General features: G+C 42.9%; 1 protein-coding gene across 7 annotated transcripts in view; it reads right to left on the reverse strand.

Annotated features, from left to right (window-relative positions):
* Positions 1-450: 450 nt before the first annotated feature.
* Positions 451-27,263, reverse strand: part of LOC147121650 (heterogeneous nuclear ribonucleoprotein Q-like) — a 33,349-nt gene continuing 6,536 nt past the window's right edge. For 2 of the 7 annotated variants that reach the window (XM_085982076.1, XM_085982077.1), the window contains 9 exons: positions 20,687-20,805; positions 19,800-19,907; positions 18,499-18,612; positions 16,454-16,630; positions 16,234-16,369; positions 13,316-13,521; positions 11,712-11,861; positions 10,723-10,844; positions 4,896-6,176 (listed from right to left, as the gene is read on the reverse strand). In XM_085982076.1, coding sequence (XP_085838202.1) covers positions 5,582-6,176; positions 10,723-10,844; positions 11,712-11,861; positions 13,316-13,521; positions 16,234-16,369; positions 16,454-16,630; positions 18,499-18,612; positions 19,800-19,907; positions 20,687-20,805 — 1,727 coding nt within the window. In that variant the 3' untranslated portion in view covers positions 4,896-5,581. Of the gene's footprint in view, positions 3,593-4,895; positions 6,177-10,722; positions 10,845-11,711; positions 11,862-13,315; positions 13,522-16,233; positions 16,370-16,453; positions 16,631-18,498; positions 18,613-19,799; positions 19,908-20,686; positions 20,806-27,263 lie in introns of those variants that run through there. The other 5 variants (XM_085982082.1, XM_085982081.1, XM_085982080.1 and 2 more) reach the window with 5 other exon arrangements.

Raw genomic sequence — 27,263 nt, forward strand, 5'->3', positions numbered from 1 at the left:
AAAAAAGTTAAACCTGATCACTACTAGTGATCGTCAATGAAAGCATGCACAGGGCATCTGGTGAGCACAGCATCAGACACGACTGCAATGCCCCCAGTTGTATAGGCTAACAAACGGTCAAGGATTACATATGAATAATGGTCACTTGGGTGAGAATCCAGAGTTACTGGCATCTTCTGGAGAGGAAGAGAAAATGGGGAGGGGGGAAAAAAGGTACTCACCAGACTTGCAAAGATGCAACCTTTTCTTGAGTTTCAAAATAACTTTCTAATGTAGGAAGGACAATGTCTGAGAGTACCCACATAATTATGTCAGAGGGCCTCTACTTCGCTGAAGCATTTACACACCAGAAGCATGATCAGTTTGATTTTAAGACACCGTACACCTTTTGAGCACAGGAACTATGCCTCCATAAACAACCAAAAAAAATCTCCATTTGGAAAGACATGGTTAAAAATCAAAATCTTTATTACAAAAATAAGTTACACTCACCTCCAGCTTACAGTATAAAACAATGTTTATCTGCAGGAATGAAACAATGATGGTCAATGCCAATGAAATCTTGCTGTATTTAGCAGTAAGGTCCTTAAAGGACAAGTAACATCTCCAGTTTTCATGGGTGGATGAAAGCAATGATTGATCAGGTAGTTTTAAATTGAAATCAGACTATACAGAAAACCAAGCAACTTTTTCTCAAGTTTTATTGATTCACATCCAGATTTTAACCTTCCATCTATTTGCGAAGCATGGGGTATACTTAAAAACTACAATATCCCTTTAGATAGAGATTTAAATTTGAAAAAGAAACATTTTCACATATCTTAGTCTTCTATTCCACAATTTTTACCTAGATTTTTGTTCAATTTTCTTGGCCCCTATCCATCTACTTGTACCTGATCCACACTTTTTTGAAAAATGTTTCCAGGAGCCCATGTCAAATATTAAAGACAGGAAAGCCTGTCCATGCCATCATGCAGGTACTGACACACCCTCGCATCCCTTACAGGCTGCAATGTAAAAACAATGACACTGGCATTAAACCTACAATGTCCATTGTTTCTACACTGTGACAGTGTAACATGATTATAGCAACAGCTTAATTTACAAGGAATGCAGTATTCAATCTTGAAACAGAATGGAATACTGTCAAGAGTACTGCTCTGGATAAAATGCAACAGTACAAAAAGACACTGCGGTCTGCCTGATCTTTACAGACATGGTAGGACTGATGTCAATACAGCCTACTTTTACTTTAAAATCCGATGCCTCAACATCTAGACAGCGATTTCTGCAAAAACGAATTTTAAAAATCTCTGCACCAACTTTCTCCCAGCCTCTCCCCTGAAGGTGTCAATCCCTTGCTGGTGTGCAGCTATGCACCTTCCAGCACCTCAACCAAGTGACAACTATTCACACACCAACCTCATGCTATTTAACATAATAGCAAAATACTGTGGATGCTGGAAATCTGAAACAGAAAATGCTGGAAATACTCAGCAGGCCAGGCAGCATCCGTGGAAAGAGAAACAGAGTCAACTGATGATGGGTCCCACACCTGAAAGGTTTGTTTCTCTCCACGAATGCTGCCTGGCCTGCTGAGTATTTCCAGCATTTTCTGTTGTTATTTCATGCTATTTAACTGTGGGAACCATGAGCACTTCCAGCAGGGAACGCTGATAAGTAATAAGAGGAGCCATAGCCGATTTTCCACCCCTAATCCAGGGGCAAAACCAGGAGAACTGTACCCCCAACTGAAATTGGTTAATTCAGCAGGAATCTTCTGCAAGGCTCAGCTACTTAGTAGATTAACTCAGCTGTTGGGATAGCCTACAGTAAGGAATATTAAAATAGTATCAACTGTCAAACAAATAATGCTCAATTCAGAACTAAAGACATGGCACCATAATGCCAGGGTATTCCTTAGGTGTTCAGAACTATATCCATTATTTTAACCGACTTTAACCATAATACACCCAATGCCTTAAAATTTGCATGGCGTTAACCGAGCCATCCAATTTAAAACATCCTATGGTACAATCATCTTCAAGTTATATTAAAAGCAAATGGCTTAAGGACAGTTATTTACAAAGTGTGGAGTTATGGGAATTATGAATTCTCACTAACAAATTTATCCCAGAAGCTTGCTACCTACTTGAGTTCAAAAAATCATTAAACCTATTCTAAAGCATTATACTGCAATACCCTGAAGTCATTTAACCCTGGCAATACGCTGAAAGCACATATCCCAATTTAACCCTAGATAACCTTCCGCTGCTAATAAAACATTCTAATTACACAGCAGTTTTCAACTTCAGGTGGTAGTTTTGCACCTGGTCGTTGAAGATAAACAGCAAGATTTGATCGGTGGTACTCACGTGGGGCTGAACTATACAACTTTAGGGACCTGGGAATAGGAATTGAAGAATCTCTAGGTAAAAAGTAGATTCGACATTTCTGAAAGACATTTACAAAAGCAGAACCTTGCCCCCGAGTCAGCAGGGCAACTTTTGAACAAAGCGTGCTTACTTCAGAGTTCACATCAAATCCAAACAAACTGGATTGGAGAACGGGATTTGTATCAACTTCATTAGAACACAAAGATATGTGCAATTTTATACATTGGTAGGACTAACCTATACAAAACCATCAAAAGGGATATTGTACTTTATTTCAGAATGTATGGTTTGCTGTCAAATTGAATGTTCAATTTCCAACATCTCAGTACTTACAAAAGTAACATCTCCTTCAACTATCATACAACCTAAGGCTAACTATAGTATCTGAAAAAGCAAGTCAGCAATTTCAGTTTAATAGAGACAAAAGCAAGACTTGTTTCTGGTCATTCGTAAGATAGGGCCATACTATAACTTTATATACCCTACTTTAGCCAGAACTAATTTGAGGAGGGTACTGAATGAAAAAAAATCCAGACCAGCAATAAAATATAACAGGTTTCCTTTGTGGGCAAACACAGCATAACAAGCCTTGCTCTTGTCTACAGTTCTCTATTTACAGTACACATAGGGTAGTTTAATCCTCGGCTACTGAGGTAGTGAACCAACCCTTTTTTTTTTTTTTTTTAAAAAGACGGGTTCAGAAAAGAACCATTTTTCTGGAATGCTCGACTACCTGAAATTTTGGCGATTACACTTCCATCTGCAAGCAGCTCTCTTCAGGAATATTGACTTACAGAACTGCTATGTGAGGTAGTGATGAGCAATAATGAGAGTACTACAATCAGCTGGACTTGAATGTGATGGTTTGGGCACGGTTTTAAGTCTTCCAAGCAAGTCTGGCATTGTATGAATCTCTTGACCATTATGAAATCTTGACAAAACTTAAATGGTCATCACCCACCACTACCTCAGTACATTACAAAAAGGTACATTTGCTATACAAAATTTAAAAATGATAGTCCATATATGTTGAAATCTGAAGCTCTTCATTTCCTTGGCTGTTCCCGGTATCCATTTGGCGTCATGGTCTGGAATCTTACCATCATCTCCATTAGCAGCTTCCAGTGTAACCTCCACATATAGCAAGTCAGTCGTCATCAAAACAGGTCAGGACCGGCCTCGACCTCGTTTTCCTGCTAGCCAGGCAACAAAAGGAAGCCATTAAATTAGGATCTAAAACTAAACCACTTTTAGAAAAAAAAAGGTTGACAAAAAGTTACTGCTTTTAAAACATTGTTCTTATTAATGCAAAATTTAATGCTTCAATATTCTTGTATTTCAGGATCGAAATTTAATATGGCAAATCAAGCAGTCATTACACCCTCAAATGAGCTCAACTTAAAAAACTAAGGAGTGTATCATTTAACTTAACTGGTTTCAAAACAAGTTTTTTTTTTTAAAAAAAGCACCTCTTCAAAATATCAAATCATTCACTTTAGAATTCACTTACAGCAATGTGCATACACCAAGCAGAAGATCCACAAGTGTTCATATATTCCATTTAATTTTTAGTTTAAAGTAACAAAAACAATTTGAAGCATAAATGGAGTTTTATTTGAAGAGATTCCAAAGTGCATAAATTTTGTCTAAAATTCATCTGGATTGCAGAACTTCATTCTTAGTACTGATGTAAGAAATGGTACACTCCTATTTTAAGTAAGAATTTAGGATCAAAAAATAAATTACTTATATTCTGACAACACATTTGAGCAGCTCAGTTAAACAAATTTCAATGATTCCATTATGCCAAGTATTATAAGCATTTTTAGAGGTTAAGCAAAAACCGACATACTGAGCGTTTAGTGCTGAAAATTACGAGCAGTTTGTTTTTTGTGATTTGTGTTTCAGAAATGCCTTTTAGACCAGTTTCTTCATAAACACATCATGAAGAAAATGTTTCATTTCACTGGGAAAATAAAGTGAAATGATACCAATTCTAGTTGCAGATAGTAACAAACCACAAAGAACACATTCATTTAACTCGAAGATACTATTTGGTGTCATCCCCAGAGCACTTCATGGCACAAGAGAGCAGTGCATTAGATTCAGGTTAAAGGACCCAAAACAACAGCAATGCAACAAGTGAGTCAGAGGTAACGAAAATTCAAATGTTCACTCATTGATTTACACGTCATTGTTAAATTATCCTAAACTACATTGCAAGGAAATCAGAAACCCTGCAGAATATAGGCACAGAAAATATCACTCATGCATTTCTTAAAACTAATGTTTACTCAATTTTAAATACCGTTGAAAAATATATAAGCAATCCATATAATTAACTAAATTGTGCAGACATTAACACATTCCTAGTTCTCCTTCTGTAATTCATCCACTCTGACCAAGGTTTTCCATTATAAAGTATTTGGAGAATTTGGATCCGTTTTTGAAAGATTGTAAAAAATTTGTCAAAAGGAAAATTTATTCAACAAAATGGAATTTAGTTAAATTCATGTGGTTTGATAGAATTTTGAAATTTTATTGAAATAGACATTAACAGTAGATAGAGAATACAAGAATGAACTTGACAAAGTGTCACTTCTGGAATAGCCAAACCAAGAACTGGTGGTAATTTGAAATATCAGACAACAAACAAATTTATTTAGGTCAACTTGCCTACTCCTGGGAATGCAAGTTAGTAACATACAGCTTCTTCAGTTACTTCAAGTACAAGAAATTCAGGAAAAAAGCAACAAGCTAATTTTGTAAATTACGCATTTAACTTTAAAAGCCACGGAAACAAAACTACCAGTAATGTACATACACTGAAGCCAAATATTAGACTACATTTAGTAGTGAGCCAGATTTCCAAAAAAAAATTTTTGTGGCAAAATCATGATGAATTAGGTCCAACTTCTGCTAAACTAGATGTAATGCCTTTATCCAAACAGCCGAATTTCAAAAACAAAAAGCCTTCCCCACAGTCAAGTGGAATCATTGCAGACTATGCAGTAAAGTCCAAGTGAATTTTTTTTGTAAAAATATATATACGCATCTGCAAATAGGGGATTCTTGCCAGGTGTCACCAATTAGCAAGCGGCAGCCAATCAGATTTAAGGCCAATCTGTATTTTGAAGTCAGTTCGGACAACCTATCAGTCATATTTTACTGAACCCCTAAATGGTCTATTTCCACTGTTGCCCATAAGTATCCTGATAAAACTCCTGGTTGTTCTCAGATTTGTAACCATAGTTACCAGAATAATCACCACCTTGGAGCGGTTGCTGAGCAATAGGTTGGGAGCCCCAGTTCTGATTATTGGTCTGGCGCCGCTTCGAATCTGGCTGGTTGTACCCATCAGCTTTTCGTTTGCCTCCTACATTTCCACCGCGGCCACCCCTCACACCACGTACCCCGCGGCCTCTTTGCTGCGCCTGGGGACCCCCTCTTGCACCACGAGCGCCTCTCCCTGCCATTTGGCCACGCGGTGTGAATCCAGATCTTCCACGTGGTTGCGGAACTCCGCGGCCCCTGGCAAGAGGGGCACCTCTTCCACTTCTGCCACCTCTTCCTCTAGCAGTTGTCTGATAATCGTCATAACCATAATATGGATCTTCATATCCTCCACGATAATCATGATAATCATAGCCATAATAATCATAATAATCTTCATAACTATAGTAATCTAGAGGATAGCTGTAACCTCCTCTGGCTCCACGACCTCTGCCTCGTGCTGGAGGGGGCATGCGGGGAGGAGGGTAGTAGTAATAATCCTCATACCTAGAGTTAAAGAGAAGATTATATTTTGATTTGTTGAAAATATTAGCTAGTCAATTCAGTTACATTGTTAAGCAGACTTAAAAAAAAAAAATCAAAACCCCTTGAGGAATTAGTCTCCCCCCTAGTTTGATTAGGAATGCATGAGAAATGGGAAACTTGCCAGCTTTACTACTGGACTTACTTTTAATAAGACCAAAATGTATCTGGAGCGGCTTTTGAAATCTAAGAACTGCAAGAAAATGACAATACACCCTATTAAGAGGAACCAAACAAAACAGAGCGCCCCAATTCATGGGAGTAGAAAGTTACACAGGGATAAGACGGACCAAATGAGTGGGCAAAATTCTGGCAGATGGCGTTCAATTAAATAACATTCTCTTAATGGGGAGAGACCAAGAGCTGCGGAGAAGCAAAGGAATTTACCTGCCCATGTCCAAAAATCACAAAGATAGTGCATGGGTGCAAAAAGTAAAGAAAAGCCTAATGGAATATTGGCCTTTATCTCAAGGGGGTTGGAATACAGGAGTAAGGATGTGATGCTTCGGTTGCACAGACCCCACTTGGAGTACTGCATTCAGTTTTGGGCACTAAACCTCAGTTAAAATATATAGGCCTTGGGAGGCGGTACAGCAGATTCACCAGAATGATACCAGGTTTTTTCTCTGTTTCCTCCCCTCTCAGGAGATTGCATGGCTGTGGGGGAAGTGCGTAGTCATGATGGAGCAGCTGGTCTTTTCCTGCCCGTCAACCGCTATGAAAAAGAATAAAACCAGACAGACAACTCAGCACTGACTACGGACACGACAACGACACACCCAGCCCAGTCAACTTTGCAAAGTCCTCCTCACCAACATCTGGGGACTTGTGCCAAAATTGGGAGAGCTGTCCCACAGACCAGTCAAGCATCAGCCTGACAGTCATGCTCACAGAATCATACCTTTCAGCCAATGTCCCAAACTCCTAAATCACCATCCCTGGTTATGTCCTGTCCCACAGGTGGCGGCACAGTGGTAAACAGTCAGGAAGGAGTGGCCCTGGGAGTCCTCAACATTGACTCTGAACCGCATGAAGTCACACGGCTTCAGGTCAAGCACAGGCAAGGAAACCTCCTGTTGATTACCACCTACCGCCCTCCCTCAGCTGATGAATCAGTACTCCTCCATGTTGAATAACTTGGAAGCAGAGTAGCAAGGGCACAGAATGTATTCTGGATGGGGGACATCAATGTTCATCACCAAGAGTGGTTCGGTAGCACCACTACTGACCGAGCTGGCCGAATCCTGAAGGACATGGCTGCCAGTCTGGACCAGCGACAGGTGGTGAGAGCACCAACACGAGGGAAAAACCTACTTGATCTCGTCCTCACCAATCTACCGGTCAGATGCATCTGTCCATTACCGCAATGGTAGCAGTGACCACCACACATTGTGGAGACGAAGTCCCGTCTTCACACCAAGGACACCCTCCATCGTGTTGTGTGGCACTACCACCATGCTAAATGGGATAGATTCAGAACTGATCTAGCAGCTCAAAACTGGGCATCCATGAGGTGCTGTGGGCCAGCAGCAGCAGCAGAATTGTATTCCACCACAATCTGTAACCTCATGGCCCGGCATATTCCTCATTCTACCATTACCATCAAGCCAGGCGACCAACCCTGGTTTAACGAGGAGTGTAGAAGAGCATGCCAGGAGCAGCACCAGACGTACCTAAAAATGCAGTGCCAACCTGGGGAAGCTGCAACACAGGACTACATGCATGCTAAAAAGAAGCAGCATGCTATAGACAGGGCTAAGCAATCCCACAATCAACAGATCAGATCAAAGCTCTGCAGTTCTGCCACATCCAGTCGTGAATGGTGGTGGACCATTAAACAACTAACGGGAGGAGGGGGCTCCATGAATATCCCCATCCTCAATGATGGCGGAGCCCAGCACGTGAGTGCAAAAGACAAGGCTGAAGCGTTTGCAACCATCTTCAGCCAGAAGTGCCGAGTGGATGATCAATATCGGCCTCCTCCTGAGGTCCCCACCATCACAGAAGCCAGTCTTCAGCTGATTCGAGTCACTCCACGTGATATCAAGAAACGGCTGAGCGCACTGGATACAGCAAAGGCTATGGGCTCCTACAATATCCCGGCTGTCGTGCTGAAGACTTGTGCTCCAAAACTAGCCGCTCTAGCCAAGCTGTTCCACTGGCATCTACCCATCAATGTGGAAAACTGCCCAGGTATGTCCTGTCCACAAAAAGCAGGACAAATCCAATCCAACCAATTACCGTCCCATCAGTCTACTCTCAATCATCAGCAACTTGATGGAAGGTGTCATCGACAGTGCTATCAAGCAGCACTGACTCGCCAATAACCTGCCCACTGATGTTCAGTTTAAGTTCTGCCAGGACCACTCGGCTCCAGACCCCATTACAAACTTGGTCCAAACATGGACAAAAGAGCTGAATTCCAGAGGTGAGGTGAGAGTGACTGCCCTTGACATCAAGGCTGCATTTGTCAGAGTATGGCATCAAGGAGCCCTAGTAAAACTGAAATCAATTGGAATCGGGGGAAAAAACTCTCCACTGGCTGGAGTTATACCTAGCACAAAGGAAGATGGTTGTGGTGGTTGGTAGTCAATCATCACAGCCCAGGACATCACTGCAGGAGTTCCTCAGGGCAGTGTCCTAGGCCCAACCATCTTCAGCTGCTTCATCAATGACCTTCCCTCCATCATGTCAGAAATGGGGATGTTCGCTGGCGATTGCACAGTGTTCAGAGCCATTCACAATTCCTCAGATAACGAAGCAGTCCATGCCCGCATGCAGCAAGGCCTGAACAACATTCAGGCTTGGGCTGATAAGTGGCAGGTAACATTCGTGCCACACAAGTGCCAGGCAATGACTATCTCCAACAAGCGAGAGTCTAACCACCACCCCACGACATTCAACAGCATTCCCATCGCCAAATCCCCAACCATCAACATCCTGGGCGTCACCATTGACCAGAAACTTAACTGGACCAGCCACAAATACTATACCAACAGGAGCAGGTCAGAGGCTAGGTATTCTGCGGCGAGTGTCTCACCTCCTGACTCCCCAAAGTCTTTCCACTACCTACAAAGCACAAGTCAGGAGTATGATGGAATACTCTCCACTTGCCTGGATGAGTGCAGCTCCAACAACGCTCAACACCATCCAAGACAAAGCAGCCCACTTGAATGACACCACATCCACCATCTTAAACGTTGATTCCCTCCACCACTGGCGTACCGTGGCTGCAGTGTGGACCATCTACAAGATGCACTGCAGCAACTCGCCAAGGCTTCTTCGGCAGCACCTCCCAAACCCGCGACCTCTACCACCTAGAAGGACAAGGGCAGCAGATGCATGGGAACACCACCACCGCCAAGTTCCCCTCCAAGTCGTACATCATCTGACTTAGAAGTATATAGTCGTTCCTTCATCATCGCTGGGTCAAAATCCTGGAACTCCCTTCCTAATAGCACTGTGGGAGTACCTTCACCACACGGACTGCTGCGGTTCAAGGCGGCAGCTCACCACCCCCTTCTCAAGGGCAACTAGGGATGGGCAATAAATGCTGGCCTTGCCAGCGATGCCCACATCTTGTGAACGAATAAAAAAAAATTCCATTTGTTAAGAAGGGTATCGAGGGATATGGAGGAAACTGGGTAAAATGAGTTGAGGTACAGATCAGCCAGGAAGCAATTGAATGGCAGAACAGGCTTGAGGGGCCGAACGGTCTACTCCTATTCCTATGTTCTTAATTTGAAACTAATGGCAATCTCATTTAGAAGGCCATTGGCTCTGGTGTGGGAAGTGGAGAAAATGTCACTGATGCAATTGGATCTTTTCTTCTGCAGTTAGCAGAAGCATAATTCAGCACCCAACTGCTCTACCTAACAAGTGCTTGATGCTGGGTGCCTGAAAAGGGAAATGTGCCTCACCGTGACCATCTTTTCTTTTAAAAAAAAAAGCTATAGCTTAACCTCAACTAGGGATAAAAATGAGGGGTATCAAAGAAAGCTGCTTCAATGTACACCTATGATATGTAATTCACTTGTGTGCACTAACTGTCAAGTTAATGTCTACTCCTTAGGTAAGTAAACCAGTACCATCTGCTGGCCGTACATCATCACTACAAACTATGAGCCAAGATCCTTTACAAATCCAGTTTTCAATTTTAAAAGACAGGTCAGCAGCTGAAACGCAGCAGATTCATTTAAAAAGGAGTATCATGCTTGCAACATGACTTTGAGGTGAATAGTTAATACTGGAAATGGCCAAATAGAAGTCTGTCAATGACTGTCATCAAAAATAGAGCTTCTGATGCACCACATGTCCTGATCGCTGATGTGGCAGTATGATCTACAGCCATACACTCCCACCCACCTGGAGTTTGATCCAGATTTCATGCATCGCCGAAAGCACCATTTTTAATCAAACCACTTCCTTAAAGGCCTGTTTGCTACATCTTGCCTACCAGATTGCAAATTTGATTTAAACTACAAACCACTGAAACATCAGATATACTCACAGCTGAGATCTAGCAGCCTGCCTCTGAGCCTGTCGTTCCTTTTTCTTCTTGTCTGGTGGCTTAGCAAGAACAATTTCAATATTTTCACCTTCGAGATCTTTCCCATTCATTTCATTCATAGCCTGCCAAATAAACAAGCAGATAAATGATGATTGCTGTGTAAAACAGTCTTCATATGTTAAAAGATATAGTCAGAATACAAAACAGAAGGTGGAACCTCCATTGGTTATCTTAGGGTTCCACAGTATAAATGTCACATGGGAAGATTGTTATATTACTAGTTCCATTGAATTTCAACAGAAGCCTTTTCAGTCAAGCCAAATTATTTATATAGGCAAATGATGGAACATCCACTAACTAAACTTGATGCTAAATTGACTCAGTTGTCAAGAGCACGTGTTGGTGTGCAAATCTTAAAACTTTCCTACTAACAGGTGACAATCAGGTCTGCAGCAGTGTCCAAAGGATGGATTTAGCCAAATTGCTTATATTTACAATTTATAATTATTCACACATACAAATGCATTCAATGAACATTAAAGCACATGTAAAAGTGGCACTGGCAGCCACTTCAAATTTATAACCAATAAATCTGTGTATCGAAAATACCCGCAGGGACATGGTAAACTGGGTACTTCCCTACAGGAAGGGAAATTAAAACGTGGAGAGCCATGGTGACAGATTGTGTGTAACTGCCTGTCGTCACAACACACGGCATGCATCTCAGAGAAACAGCTAGTTATGAAAAACGATTGCATTTGTTAACGTTACCTGTCATTACATGAATTAACAAACATTGGCAGTGACCTCAATAAATTAATTGTCCATCATTTTTTTTTTAATCAGCCGAAAGATGGTGCAAAAGAATTTACATCATAGATCACGAGAGTCCCTCCTAACAGCAAACAGGTTATTCACTTGAATTTGCATATATGTAATATTATACCCCATTTCTAAACCTCAAAACAGAATGCTTTAGCAGCCTTTACCTTTACTGCACCATCTCTTTCATCAAAGTGAATGAAAGCATAATCTTTCAGCTTCTTCACTCGCTCCAGCTTGCCGAAGTGGCTGAAGGTCTTTTCTAGTAATTCTTCTGTTACTGTACTGGCCAGATTACGAACAAACAGCACCTTCACCTACAACAGTGAGCAAATGTATTAAAATGCATTATGTTTAAATAATGGCAACATTTTCTAAACATCACAGTCAGTATTCAGGGCGAATAGAAATGACCATCCATGTCTTAGTAGGCAAGTGCACAGTTCAGTGGCGAAGTGAGTCATGGGGCAAGCAAAGTTCCAGGTTCAATGCTGTGGCAGCTTTAGGGTGCTACAATTTTTTTTTAATTATTCATTCTCAGGATATGACTTCGCCGGCACGGCCAACATTTATTGCCCATCCCTAGTTGCCCTCGAGAAGATGGTGGTGAGCCGCCTTCTTGAACCGTTGCAGTCTGTGTGGTGATGGTACTCACAACTGTGCTGTTAGGGAGGGAGTTCCAGGATTTTGACCCAGTGGCGATGAAGGAACGGCGATATATGTCTTAAGTCAAGATGGTGTGTGACTTCACAGAAATCACAGAAACCTCACAGTGCAGATAGAGGCCATTTCGGCCCATCGAGCCTGCACCGACACATATCCCACCCGATCCCCGTAACCCCTACACCAACACATATCCCACTCTATCCCCGTAACCCCACGTATTTAATCCCCCTAACACTAAGGGTCAATTTATCATAGCCAATCAACCTAACCCGCACATCTTTGGACTGTGGGAGGAAACCGGAGCACCCGGAGAAAACCCACGCAAACACGGGGAGAATGTGCAAACTCCACACAGACAGTCGCCCGAGGCCGGATTCGAACCCGGGTCCCTGGCGCTGTGAGGCAACAGTGCTAACCACTATGCCACCGTGCTGCCCGTGTCACCTTGGAGGTGAACTTGTGGGTGATGGTGTTCCTATGCACCAGTTGCCCGTCTTTTTAGGTAGTGGAGGTCACAAGTTTGGGAGCTCCTACCGAACAAGCGAGTTGCTTCAATGCATTCTTTAGATAGTACACACTGCAGCCACGGTATGCCGCGGGCAGGGGGAGGAATTTACACTAGTAGATGGGGCGTTAATCAAGCAGACTGCTTTGTCCTTGATGGTGCTGAGCTTTTCAACTGCAGTTGAATCTGCATCTATCCAGGCAAGTGGGGAGTATTCTATCACACTCTTGACATGCCTTGTAAGTGGAGACGACTTTGGGGAGTCACGGGGTGAGCCACTCACCGCAGAATAGCCAGCCTCTGACCTGCTCTAGTAGTCACACCATTTATGTGGTGGCTCCAGTTGAGTTTCTGGTCAATGTTGACCTCCAGGATGTTGATGGTGGGGGATTTCACGATGGTATTGCCTTTGATTGGACAGCACCCCAGGCCAAGGAAGGGAAAATGTAACCACGGCTCCAGGTGACTATTAGAAGTGCTGGCAGCACTCACTGAATTGTAGCCACAGTGAACAAGCTCATGAATTCCAAACTTGACACTGACCCAACAACAAATTCTAATAAACCTATTACATCACTTAAAATAATGTTGAAGGATTACCTTTGACATGACCTCTGGATCGGGATCTTCTATAGGATCTGCCCATTCCACCGTTACAACATTGCCCCACACCTTCACTTTTCCACTCATAAGCCTGCGTCTGGCCTGGGCAGCAGATTTATGATCCTCAAACTCCAAGAAACAGAAACCTCTATTCTTCTTCTTGTCATCTGGTTGATGGTACAGTATCACATCTGTGAATCCCTCTGCCAAAATAAATTTAAAAGTTATACAACAAAAAAAGCTCCATTGGGTTCTTTCTCTACATTTATCTAGTTTCTGGTTAATTAGTTTCCTATGTCTTTCTGTAAAGTAGGTGCACCTAAGAAAAAGAAGTTTATGAAATGTGGAAGAAAGATTTTTCAGCGTTAAAGATCTTCACCTCCCCTTCAGAGGGATGTACAAAAGTGATTTCCCTACAATTTTACAGGGGGTTGGGGGGAGAAGAGATAGAATGGGATACAGAGTGGACTGCTGAATCTTAACATTTCTCTGAAAGACCAATTCTCATTCAATCTACAGGAAACTTTGGTTTATCCGGAGGTTGTATGTCCGGAAACCTCGATCTACCGGCAGAAATCAGGAGCCGTTTTGTTAGGTTTTTTTTCTTCTCGTGGCTTTGTTTTCAACAGTCAGGCTCTGCAAAGTCTCTCTGAAGCTGTTGCTAAGCTACAGAGATGCTTCCAAGGTACGGGCCGACTGTTTACAAGCTGTTGCTAAGCAACAGTGTTTGTTGTCAGATACGGAGATGAAAACCTCCGTATGCTTCAACATTAACTTTGTATGTCCGGCAGTTTTGATAGATCGGCAACAGCTCGGTCCCGTCTATAACAAAGTTTCCTGTACTTATTTCCCTGTTGCATTTGTTGGCAAGACCAGCTTTCACTTGACTACCTATCTGGCAGGGTCTGTAGTCAATTGATGGAGGAGGCCATTTTCTCATGGACAATGAGTGCCCGAGTTGCTGAGCTGAACTAGCACTGGAGGCATGACTGACAGACCACTGTAGCAATACCATTTATGCAAGTTAAAAGCAATACAGCATGACCGTAGATCCTCCTAGGCCTTTGGCATGCTCCACCTGGATGAGTTTTTGCTCGTTTGAGAACCAGTGGTAAAGATAAAGGCAAGTGAGAATGGGTTTCTCTCAAAAATCCATGGTACAATATGGTCAGCAGGTCTTGAGAGAAAGAAAGCATCAGGAAGCATGACAGCTATCTTCTCAATGCTTCAAAGTTTGGTATCTATTTCTCCAGGAGTCAGAAAAGCAAAGGCTGCAAGTGGAGATGTAGGGCAAGAATCCAAGCAGAATGAAATGCAGGTGCCAGAGTTCTGGTTCACTGCAATTTATGTAGGCTGGAGCTTGACAGACCAGCTAGGAAAACACGTCAACCAGGGCAGCAGCAGTTCGACTATTGGCATCCCTGTGCTCGGAGGAAAGCAAGGGAAAACATGAGTAGGGTTTATGTTGGAAGAGGATAGAAAAAGACTACCCAGTGCATAAAGCCCACATTTCAGGCAGCCATGTACACCACCCAGTCACCCAACCCCATCAGGAGAGAGAAATAAGAGACTAATTTGGAAGGGGGGGGGGGGGCACGTGAACTCTTGGGAAATACCTCACAAATCCCCCAAGACTATCAAATAAACTCTAGGAGACTGCAGTAACTCATGAATGCCGTAATTACAGCCAACTTACATCTTACCCTCTAACCTGATATTATTTCAAATAGTCCAGCACATTAAGGGGACCATCCTTCTAGCTCAGGAATGTGTCCTACTCCCTTTTCAAGGCGCTACAGGGAATCCATACTCACCGCACAATTCAGTAACCTGTTCCATTTCCTAACATCTAACTCCACTCCTTGCCTGTATTTTATTACAGGCCCCCTAGATCTCCAATCCCTGTTCATCTCAAATAACCTATCCAACTGTGGAATCAAATCCCAGCATTCAAAAACCCCAATCAAATCCTAACTAAACCTGCATTTCTCCACCGAAAATAGCCTCAGATCTTCAAACCTATCCCCGATATACTTCATCCTTCCCCAGGGCCTGGATAGCCCTGGCCACGTGTGGGGACCAAAACTGGCCACAATCCTCCCAAGTATGACCATACCAGGCCTTGTACAGCCTTTGCTTTATTTTGTACTGTTTTAGTAAATATTCAGCTAGGCTTTCCAGCTGCACATTGGGTAAGATGGACTGGATCAAACATGAACCTTTCACTCCACAAACAGCTAGTTGACATTCGCTACCTAGGCTTGCACATCAAGGTCACTGGGTCATGGTACCAAAGGGAAGTCATATTCCAACAGAGTGGGAGAATAAGTTGTTTGGGGTGGGGGGGGGGGAAGAAAGAGGGGGAGGGAAATATTAAGAATCAGCAAGAGCCCCTCACATAGTTAATGATGAAAGTGAAGTTATCTAGTGACAAGCGTGCATAATTATGGGACCGTAAGAAAGGTGACTCAAGATTAGTGATTTGCTCAAATTAAGCTACAATGGGAATTTGCATCTTCCTTGACAAAGCAGTGCAACATCAACTACATTGTTAAGGAAAAGAGGCAAGCCCAAAACTACACAGTTCAGTTTTTGTTGGGAAATTCAGTCACAACCCCAAATATAGGTATTTATATATCAAAGTTCGACAGAAGAACATAATGTTTTCCCACAGCGCAACCAGACTTGCAGTTTCTTCAGCCAGCAATACAAATTGAAGACTTTGGAAAACAAGCTATAATTTGCAACAGTAGAACCAGCTGTCAAACTTATCCCATTGGGCTATTTGTCTGTTAGTTCATGCTATGAAGCACATCAGCGACAACTGTTCCATCATCATTCCTATTCAAGTGGCTATCAAATAGGCAGTGTGCATCAATTGGAATAATGGGATGAGGGAAGTGATGCAACTTTACCTGTAACTTTACCAAATTCTTCCATAATCTGTTCCTTTGTCTTGCTTTTTGGAATGGATCCAACGAAAAGTCTGTTGTTCGCCACAGAAATACAAACACCAATGTGTTTACCAGGCCGAATTTCATGGTTATCGCACTGACAAAATTGATAACAGAGTTAGTTTATGAATCCTAATTAAGGGAATAGACTATACTGTGTATAAGCATCACATAATCTCACCAATTTGACTGCTTCCTGTGCTGCTTCTTTGGAGCAAAAGGTGACGAAAGCATACCCTCGATTTAAACCAGTCAGAGGATCCATCATTAGGCGTAAATCCCAAATTGGCCCAGCTTTTTCAAACAGGGGGACAAGTTCATCTTCGAAGAGATCCCTTGGTATTTTGCCTACAAATATCTATGACAAAAATGGACTGAGTTTAAAAAAATGTTCAAAAGGGAATTATAGAAGCATAGAAGATCGGAGTAGGAGTAGGCCATTCGGCCCGTCGAGCCCGCTCTGCCATTTAATGAGATCATGGCTGATCATCCAAATTCAGTACCCTGTCCCTGCTTTCTCCCCATATCCCTTGATCCCTTTAGCCTTAAGAAATATACCTAACTCCTTCTTGAATATATTTAATGAATTGGCCTCCACCGCCCTCTGTGGCAGAGAATTCCACAGGTTCACCACTCTCTGGGTGAAGAAATTCCTCCTCATCTCTGTCCTAAATGGCTTACCCCTTATCCTTAGACTGTGACCCCTGGTTCTGGACTCCCCGACCATCAGGAACATCCTTCCTGCATCTAGTCCTGTTAGAATTTTATAAGTTTCAATGAGATCCTCTCTCATTCTTCTAAACTCCAGCGAGTATAAGCCCAATCGACACAATCTCTCCTCGTACGTCATTCCTGCCATCCCAGGTATCAGTCTGGTGAATCTTCGCTGAACTCCCTCCATGGCAAGAACATCCTTCCTCAGATAAGGCGACCAAAACTGCACACAATACTCAAGGTGTGGTCTCACCAAGGCCCTGTACAACTGCAGCAAGACATCCCTGCTCCTGTACTCAAACCCTCTCGCTACGAAGGCCAACACACCATTTGCCTTCTTAACCGCCTGCTGCACCTGCATGCTTACCTTCAGCGACTGGTGCACAAGGACACCCAGGTCTCGTTGCACTTCCCCTTCTTCCAATCTATTGCCGTTCAGATAATAATCTGTCTTCCTGTTTTTGCCACCAAAGTGGATAACCTTGCATTTATCCACATTATATTGCATCTGCCCAGTCACCCAACCTGTCCAAATCGTACTGGAGTTTCTCTGTATTCTCCTCACAGCACACACGCCCACCCAGCAAACTTGGAGATATTACATCTAATTCCCTCGCCTAGTATATAAAAATTAATTACGCTGGGGTCCTAGCACCGATCCCTGCAGTACCCCACTAGTCACTACCTGCCACTCAGAAAAAGACCCATTTATTCCAACTCTTTGCTTCCTGTCTGCCAACCTGTTCTCTGTCCAAGACAGTACCTTACCCCCAATCCCATGTGCTTCAACATTGCACGCTAATCTCTTATGCGGGACCTTATCGAAAGCCTTCTGAAAGTCCAAATACACCACATCCACTGGTTCTCCCTTATCTATTCTACCAGTTACATCCTCAAAAAATTCCAGTAGATTAGTCAAGCATGATTTACCTTTTGTAAATCCATGTTGACTTTGTCCGATCCTCTCACTGTTTTCCAAGTGCTCTGCTATTACATCTTTTATAATGGACCCTAGCATTTACCCCACTACCGATGTCAGGCTATAGTTCCCTGTTTTCTCTCTACCACCCTTCTTAAATAGTGGGGTTACATTCCCTATCCTCCAATCCATGGGAACTGTTCCAGAGTCTATAGAATTTTGGAAGATGACCAGCAATGCATCTACTATTTCTAGGGCCACTTTGTCAGTAACAGCCTTGGCTTTCATGGTGAAAGAATTCTAATACAAAATGGTTCTTTACATTAACTAGCAACGGCATGTTTTATTTCAGGTTAACATTTTAAACATCCAAGCAAACATCGACTTTCAAAAGCTGGCACAATAATCAAATCTCATGTTTAATAATATCCCCTGCATTGAATTGAGTGCAACAACAGCTCTTGACTAGCCATCCTGATGCAAGAAACTCACCCTAGACATGCTGCTATTCTTTTAACTAATATTACCATTCATGTTTTCTTCAGGTTCAAGATCCATACAACATCCATCAGTCCGTAACTACTGTTACTCACCTCAGTACCAATGTTAGGTTGGGGTCCTGAATGTACCGTATCTGGAGGAGGACCACCGTACTTCCTTTGTCCTGTAGTGACATCAAGTGTATAACCTGTTCTTTCTAAGAGGGCCTAAGAAAATAGAAACAAGCTTAATCACTTCAAACCAGCAATTGCAATATATTAAAAAAGGCATGATAATTATAATAAGGAATGCAGCTCTGCCGTCCCCTATTGAGAAAAAATACAATGGACCAATCTTTAACAGACACAGATGAAAGGTTTGCATGTTCAATTCCTAATGTATTAATTAAGTCCTCAGTTGGTGTCGATGCTACAATTTCTTTCAATACCATGGAGGAAAGCTGAGCCAGGGTTTTTTGCTCCTAACCAGTATCCGGCAACCCTTATCCACATGGAAATTTTGGACAGGATTGGACTCAGTAATAATCCCCGCAGTCAAACAGCTTGCTGACAACTCGCCATCTAGGTCATTTGGATGAAGTACCAGCAAGCAACCAATGTCCACAGCACCATGTCCCACCTGATGTCAATGTCTTAGATGGTAGGGAAACAATTGACAAAAACATTCAAAAGAGACCACTCTCCATAGAGCTCACTTGTTAACTTGCAAAATATGTTAAAGACGCTTTTTATATTTCCATCCCAGCCCACTTTGAGATTGGGAACCTCTGGTTAGAACTGGAGCCCCACCACTGAGTGTAACATGCCAATGTGCAGAAATATTTGTCATTAATATTTTTGTTACGTTAAATTGCTATATATATATATATATATACACATCGTTGTTAATGAAAAGCAATCTCATTGAACTTTAATGACATGTTTGCCACAAATACATCAAGCATTGCGATCCTGAGCCACAATGACCAGGAAGGCCCTCGCTTAATTTCCAAGTCTATGCTGAATTAGCCAATCTCACCCAAGACATTAGTTTGAGTATTACAATGCCCCTCAGCACTCCTAGGCCAAAGAAGGGGAAATCCTTTCCCAATTGTTAGCCAGCGATCTCCACTGCAAACTGCATTATGGGCTTCAGCTGATGAAAGGATCGGGCCAACTGAGGTTCAAAAGGTGAACTTTGATTGGGTACTGGATAATTGTCAGTACCTATGAATTCATGTAACAAGTCATCTTTTTCCAAGAGTGCAGGGAAATGAAGTATGCAATAGGTTTTTTTCCCCAGTTGAAGGAAGCAGCACTCTTTCCAAATGTAGAAATATTTGCTGTAAAATGCCAGATAACAAGCAATCGCGTAAACTAAAGTCAGGTCCATTATGTTCATGTAAGCACTGTACCTTAATTTTTGTCTCATCTGGACCTTTATTAGCATCTGTCACTTTAGATCCTTGCTTTTCCCTCTGTCTGTAAGTCTTCATTACTCCACATAGAAAGGCACTTTTATTCTACATGAAAAGATATAGTAATAGATTAAATCAATGCCTTTAAGGAAACATGACTCAACAGAACTAATTAGTTCTTCCTGCGCCCACTCCTGACGTACACGATTTACCTTTTAATAAAACCACTGAAGGAACTAAGTTCCAATTGATTGATCACTAGAGAGAAGGGACTTTCCAAAGATTCTACAACCAATGGAATTTGAAACTCAACCATTGCCACATATATCACAGCACAAAATTATCAATAACCAGCACCAGTTGATCACAAAGATGGCTTGCATGAGAAATATAAAGTGTCACACTGGTGTAGTAGCTCATGCTCCAAGACTGGGGGTAAAGTACATTCAATCGATTCTTGGTCTTCAACATTAAACAAAAAGTATTGAATTATGCCCAACTACTACACCACACAGTGTAACAAAAAATCCCCACTTGTATCAGCATTAAAAAGATGAGTAAGTAACATTAGCCAAAGAAATATTGTGGCATTTACTGGCTCCCAAAATGGCAGTCGTACCACTCCTGTCAGTATCCACAGTTACCAGCTTCTTGGATAAATAGAAAGATGAATGGAATTGTGAATTTTAAACAGGATAAATAAAAAGGGATAAAGTGGTACACCACACTTGAAAAGCTGCAGCAACTTGAGCTTATTTTAGGATTTGATTGTGAAACCTCCCATGAACAATCAAAATTGCATCATTAATGCAATAATCAATTTAGATTTCATTTCTCCCCACATAATTTTATTTGTTTGGATAAGTAAACAGAATAATTCTTACCTGAACATGGGAAAGGTCACTTTCCTTAAACTGTTGTAGTACTGACAATGCACCTTCTTCATTGAACTCCCTCAAGGCATCAATTGCTCTCTCATCTAAATCACTATGAGAAACCAAACCTACAGAAAAATCCAAGGGAGCACGCTATTAAATGCTAGACATCCGACAGTACAACTGAAAACATGCAGCAATAAAATTATTTAAATAGAACAATCAGATTTCTTAAGCTTTTATTAAAATTAAACATACAGTAGTTGCTTGCAATTGAACCTTTAATGAAAGCTTGCCAACAAATGTAATGTTGTGTGTTTGCATTTGCACCCAGTCCTACTCTCCCCAGCTACAAGAACCACACCTGCACAGAGAAAACAGGCCCAACTCTCCTGGTATAAATGGCATGGTAAGGTTCCCCCCCCACCAATCAACACTCACTCTACCCTCCAAGTACTGGGGTCCTATTGCCATTAGGATTTGTCTGCTTGAACTCGCTAGACATAGGGATCACGTTTCCTTTCTGCTCCATCAATGGCCAATTGTCAGGTTTACACTCCTGCACCTGCTCAAACAGTCCTCAGTGCAGTGTGTTTTGATGTTCTCAATACAATTCTTAGTAGGCCAATGACCACAGCAAGTGGCAAGTGCCTTGCCCAGAGTCTGAATCACAGCCCAATCTTGATAGCTATACACATGCACTTTTCAGCAGTCACTATTTGTCCTCAGGTTTTCGGGAAGGGAAATAAAGCAGGAATAATGTAGGGAAAAAAACTCTGTGCTCCAATATACTACACTACAACAACTTGCATTTATATAGCACCTTTAACGTAGTAAAATGGCCCACGGTGCTTCACAGGAGCGGTATCAAAATTTGACACCGAGCTACATAAGGAGATATGACAGGTGGCCAAAAGCTTGGTCAAAGTTAGATTTTAAGGAACATCTTAAAGGAGGAGAGAGGTGGAGGGGTTTAGGGAGGGTATTCCAGAGCTTAAGGCCTAGACAGCTGAAGTCACGTCCGCCAATGGTGGAACGATGAAAATCGGGGATAGGCAAGAGGTCAGAATTGGAGGAGCGCAGAGATCTTGAGTTGGAGACGGTTACAGCGATATGGAGGGATTTAAAACAATTTTTTTTTCTTTTTTTAAAATCGAGACATTGCTGGACTGGGAACCAGCGTAAGCGCAAGTCAGCAGAGATTTTGGAGGAGCTCAAGTTTATGGAGGGTGAAATGTGGGAGACTGGCCAGGAGTGTACTATAGGCCTCCAAACAGTCAGGGGGAGATAGAGGAACAGATATGTAGGCAAATCTCAGAGAAATGTGCAAATAATAGGGTCATAATAATGGGGGATTTCAACTTCCCCAATATTAACTGGGATAGTCAGAGTGTGAAAGGCTTAGAGGGTGTAGAATTCTTAAAGTGCATCCAGGAGAGCTTTTTGAGCCAGCATGTAGAAAGTCCTACAAGAGAGGGGGCGGTACTGGATCTAATTCTAGGGAATGTGGCCGGCCAAGTGGAAAAAGTGCTAGTAGGTGAGCACTTTGGTGACAGTGACCATAATATGGTGAGATTTAAGGTGGTCATGGAAAAGGACAGGGATGGGTCGGAAATAGAGGTTCTGAATTGGGGGAAGGCCGATTTTAATAGGATAAGGCAGGATCTGGCCAAAATGGACTGGGATCAGCTACTTGTAGGAAAATCCACATCGGAGCAATGGGAGGCTTTCAGAAGAGAGATTGAGATCATACAATGGCAACATGTTCCCGTAAAGGTCAAGGGTGGTTCCAAAAACCACAGGGAACCTTGGATGTCAGGGGATATACGAGAATGGATTCGGAAAAAAAGGAGGGCTTTTGGCAGATACAAAAGGCTAAAGACGGAGGAAGCCCTAGAGGAGTACAAAAAGTGCAGGGGGATACTTAAAAAAGAAATTAGGAGATCAAGGAGGGGCCATGAAATAACACTGGCGAGCAAAATAAAGGCAAATCCCAAGATGTTTTATAAGTATATTAAGGGTAAGAGGATAACTAGGGAAAAAATAGGGCCCATTAGGGACAAAAGTGGCAATCTGTGTGTGGAGCCGGAAGATGTAGGAGGGGTTCTAAATGAATTTTTTGCATCTGTTTTCACTATGGAGAAGGACGATGTAGACATAGAAATAGGGCGGGGGGACTGTGATATGCTCGAACATATTAACATCGAGAGGGAGGAGGTATTGGCGGTTTTAGCTGGCCTAAAAATGGATAAATCCCCAGGCCCGGACGAAATGTATCCCAGGCTGCTGTGTGAGGCAAAGGAAGAGATTGCGGGGGCTCTAACACATATATTCAGAACATCTCTGGCCACAGGGGATGTGCCAGAGGACTGGAGAACCGCTAATGTAGTACCATTATTCAAGAAGGGAAGTAGGGAAAAACCGGGGAACTACAGGCCAGTGAGCCTAACATCAGTGGTAGGAAAATTATTGGAAAAAATTCTGGAGGGACAAAATTTGTCTCCACTTGGAGAGGCAAGGATTAATCAGGGATAGTCAACATGGCTTTGTCAAGGGAAGATCATGTCTGACTAATTTGATTGAATTTTTTGAGGGGGTGACTAGGTGTGTGGATGAGGGTAACGCAGTGGATGTGGTATACATGGATTTTAGTAAGGCCTTCGATAAAGTCCCGCACAGGAGACTGGTCAAGAAGGTAAGAGCCCATGGAATCCAGGGTGCCTTGGCACATTGGATACAAAACTGGCTTAGTGGCAGAAGGCAGAGGGTGATGGTCGAAGGCTGTTTTTGTGACTGGAAGCCTGTGGCCAGTGGGGTACCACAGGGATCGGTGCTGGGTCCCTTGCTGTTTGTGGTCTACATTAATGACTTGGATATGAATGTAAAAGGTATGATCAGTAAGTTCGCGGATGATACAAAAATTGATAGGGTGGTAAATAGCGAGGAGGGTAGCCTCAGTCTGCAGGACAATATAGATGGGTTGGTCAGATGGGCGGAACAGTGGCAAATGGAATTTAACCCGGAAAAGTGCGAGGTGATGCACTTTGGGGGGGACTAACAAGGCAAGGGAATACACAATGAATGGTAAGACCCTAGGCAAGACGGAGGGTCAGAGGGATCTGGGTGTGCAAGTACACAGATCCCTGAAGGCGACGGAACAGGTGGTAAAAAAGGCATATGGGATACTTGCCTTCATTAGCCGAGGCATAGAATATAAGAGCAAGGAGGTTATGATGGAGCTGTATAAAACACTGGTTAGGCCACAGCTGGAATACTGTGTGCAGTTCTGGTCGCCACACTACAGGAAGGATGTGAACGCTTTGGAGAGGGTGCAGAGGAGATTCACCAGGATGTTACCAGGGCTGGAGCGCTTCAGCTATGAAGAGAGACTGGGCAGATTGGGTTTGTTTTCCTTGGAGCAGAGGAGGCTGAGGGGGGACATGATTGAGGTGTACAAAATTATGAGGGGCATAGATAGGATGGATACTGAGGAGCTTTTTCCCTTAGAAGGGTCAATAACTAGGGGGCATAGATTCAAGGTAAAGGGCGGGAGGTTTAGAGGGGATTTGAGAAAGAACTTTTTCACCCAGAGGGTGGTTGGAGTCTGGAACTCACTGCCTGAAAGGGTTGTGGAAGCAGGAACCCTCAACATTTAAGAAGCATTTGGATGAGCACTTGAAATGCCATAGCATACAAGGCTACGGACCAAATGCTGGAATATGGGATTAGATTAGACAGGGCTTGATGGCCGGCGCGGACACGATGGGCCTAAGGGCCTCTATCCGTGCTGTATAACTCTATGACTCTAGTACATTGGAAGAGTCAAATCTAGAGGTAACAAAGGCATGGATGAGGGTTTCAGCAGCGGATGAGCTGAGGCAGGGGCAGAGACAAGTGATGTTAGATTTGGAAGTAGGCTGGAGAATAATACATTCACGGTTACCCCCACAGGGCGATCCAACTTCCAAATGTCAGCCTTGACAGATTCTTACAGGAATGGGGGGAGGGGGGAGGAGGGAAGAGAACGGACATTTCCTCTATTAGTACTGCAGTAAACCACCTCCAAAGAGCATTCCTTTGCTTTCTATTAAAAGGGAAAACCACCGAATGCTTGTACTGGCACATTCCAAAGGAAAATCAAGACAGAGCAACAGGCCTACAATATTCACAGGTGAAGGTAAAGTAACGCCGAAGGGTCTTGCATTTTAGTTTACCCATGAACTTTCACCACCGCGATGACCAACATAACTCTCTTTTTCCCTCCCCCACCCTCCTAATAAGACATAGGTCGTCATTCGGCCCCTCGAGCCTGCTCCGCCATTCAATAAGATCAGGGTTGATCTGATCTTGGCCTCAACTCCACTTCCCTGCCCGCTCCCCATAACCCCCGACTCCCTTACCTTTCAAAAATCTGTCTATCTCCACCTTAAATATATTCAATGACCCAGCCTCCACATCTCTCCAGGGAAGAGAATTCCAAAGATTCACAACCCTCAGAAGAAATTCCTCATTTCCATTTTAAATGGGTGCTCCCTTATTCTGAAATTATGCCCACTAGTTCTAGATTCCCCCATGAGGGGAAACATCCTCTCTGCATCTACCCTGTCCAGCCCCCTCAGAATCTTCAATAAGATCCCCTCTCATTCTTCTAAACTCCAATGAGTATAGGCCCAACATGCTCAACCTTTCTTCATAAGACAACCCCTTCATCTCCGGAATCAACCTCGTGAACCTTCGCTGAACTGCCTCCAATGCAACTATATCCTTCCTTAAATAAGGAGACCAAATCTGTACGTACTCCAGGTGAGGTCTCAACAATGCCCTGTACAGTTGTAACAGGACTTCACTACTTTTATACTCCATTCCCTTTGCAATAAAGGTCAACACTCCATTTGCCTTTTTGATTACTTGCTGTACCTGCATGCTAGCTTTTTATGATTCATGTACAAGGACCCCCAGATCCCTCTGTACCTCAGCATTTTGCAATCTCTCCCCATTTCAATAATAATTTGCTTTTTTATTTTTTCTACCAAAGTGGATAACCTCGCATTTTCCCACATTGTACTCCATCTGCCAGATTTTTGCCCACTCGCTTAGCTTAGCGGTATCGCTTTGCAGATTACATAAGAAATAGGAGGAGTAGGCCAATCGGCCCCTCGAGCCTGCTCCGCCATTCAATAAAATCATGGCTGATCTGATCCTAACCGCCAATCCACTATCACAGAACCATCTCCTGAATCTAACACAATTAGACACACGAAATAGGAGCAGGATCAGTCTACATGGCCCCTGGGCCCACTCCACTACCCCACAGGGCCATGTCCGATCCGAACCTAGACTCATGTCCAAATTCCTGCCCGCTCCCCGTAACCCTTAATTCCCTTTACTTCGAGGAAACTGTCTATTTCTGTTTTAAATTTATGTAATGATGTAGCTTCTACAGCTTTTTGGGGCAGCATATTCCATGGACCTACCACCCTCTGAGTGAAGTAGTTCCTCCTCATCTCAGTTTTGAAAAAGCAACCCCTTACGCTAAGACTATGCCCCCTAGTTCTAGTTTCACCCATCATCGGGAACATCCTCCCCGCATCCACCCGATCCAACCCCTTCACAATCTTATATGTTTCAATAAGATCGCCTCTCATTCTTCTGAACTCCAATGAGTAGAGTCCCAATCTACTCAACCTCTCCTCATATGACCACCCCCTCATCCCCGGGATTAACCGAGTGAACCTTCTTTGTACTGACTCGAGAGCAAGTATGTTTTTTCTTAAGTATGGACACCAAAACTGTATGTAGTATTCCAGGTGCGGTCTCACCAATACCTTGTACAACTGAAGCAATACCTCCCTATTTTTATATTCTATCCCCCTAGCAATGAAAGCCAACATTCCATTGGCCTTCTTAATCACTTGCTGCACCTGCATACTAACCTTTTGAGTTTCGTGCACCAGGACCCCCAGATCCCTTTGTACTTCAGTACTTTCCAGTTTCTTGCCATTAAGATAATAACTTGCTCTGCGATTTTTCCTGCCAAAGTGCATAACCTCACACTTTCCAGTATTGTATTCCATCTGCCAAATCTCTGCCCACTTACTTAGCCTGTCTATGTCCCCTTGCAGGTTTTTTATGTCCTCCTCACTCACTACTTTCCCTCCCATCTTAGTATCATCTGCAAACTTTGATATGTTACACTCGGTCCCCTCCTCCAAATCGTTAATATAGATTGTAAAGAGGTGGGGACCCAGCACCGACCCCTGTGGAACACCACTAGTTACTGATTGCCATTCTGAGAATGAACCATTTATCCCAACTCTCTGCCTTCTGTTAGATAGCCAATCCTCTATCCATGCCAGAATATTACCCCCAATCCCGTGATTTTTTATCTTAGGCAATAATCTTGTGTGGCACCTTGTGTCAAGTGCCTTTTGGAAGTCTAAATACACTACGTCCACTGGTTCCCCTTTATCCACCCTATATGTTACTTCCTCAAAGAACTCCAGCAAATTTGTCAAACATGACTTCCCCTTCATAAAACCATGCTGACTTTGTCCTATTAAATGATTATCCAAATGTCCTGTTACTG

The sequence above is a fragment of the Somniosus microcephalus genome, chromosome 3 (assembly GCF_052327205.1).
Source record: "Somniosus microcephalus isolate GS21.2 chromosome 3, FLI_Smic_1.0, whole genome shotgun sequence".
Taxonomy (NCBI): Eukaryota; Metazoa; Chordata; class Chondrichthyes; order Squaliformes; family Somniosidae; genus Somniosus; species Somniosus microcephalus.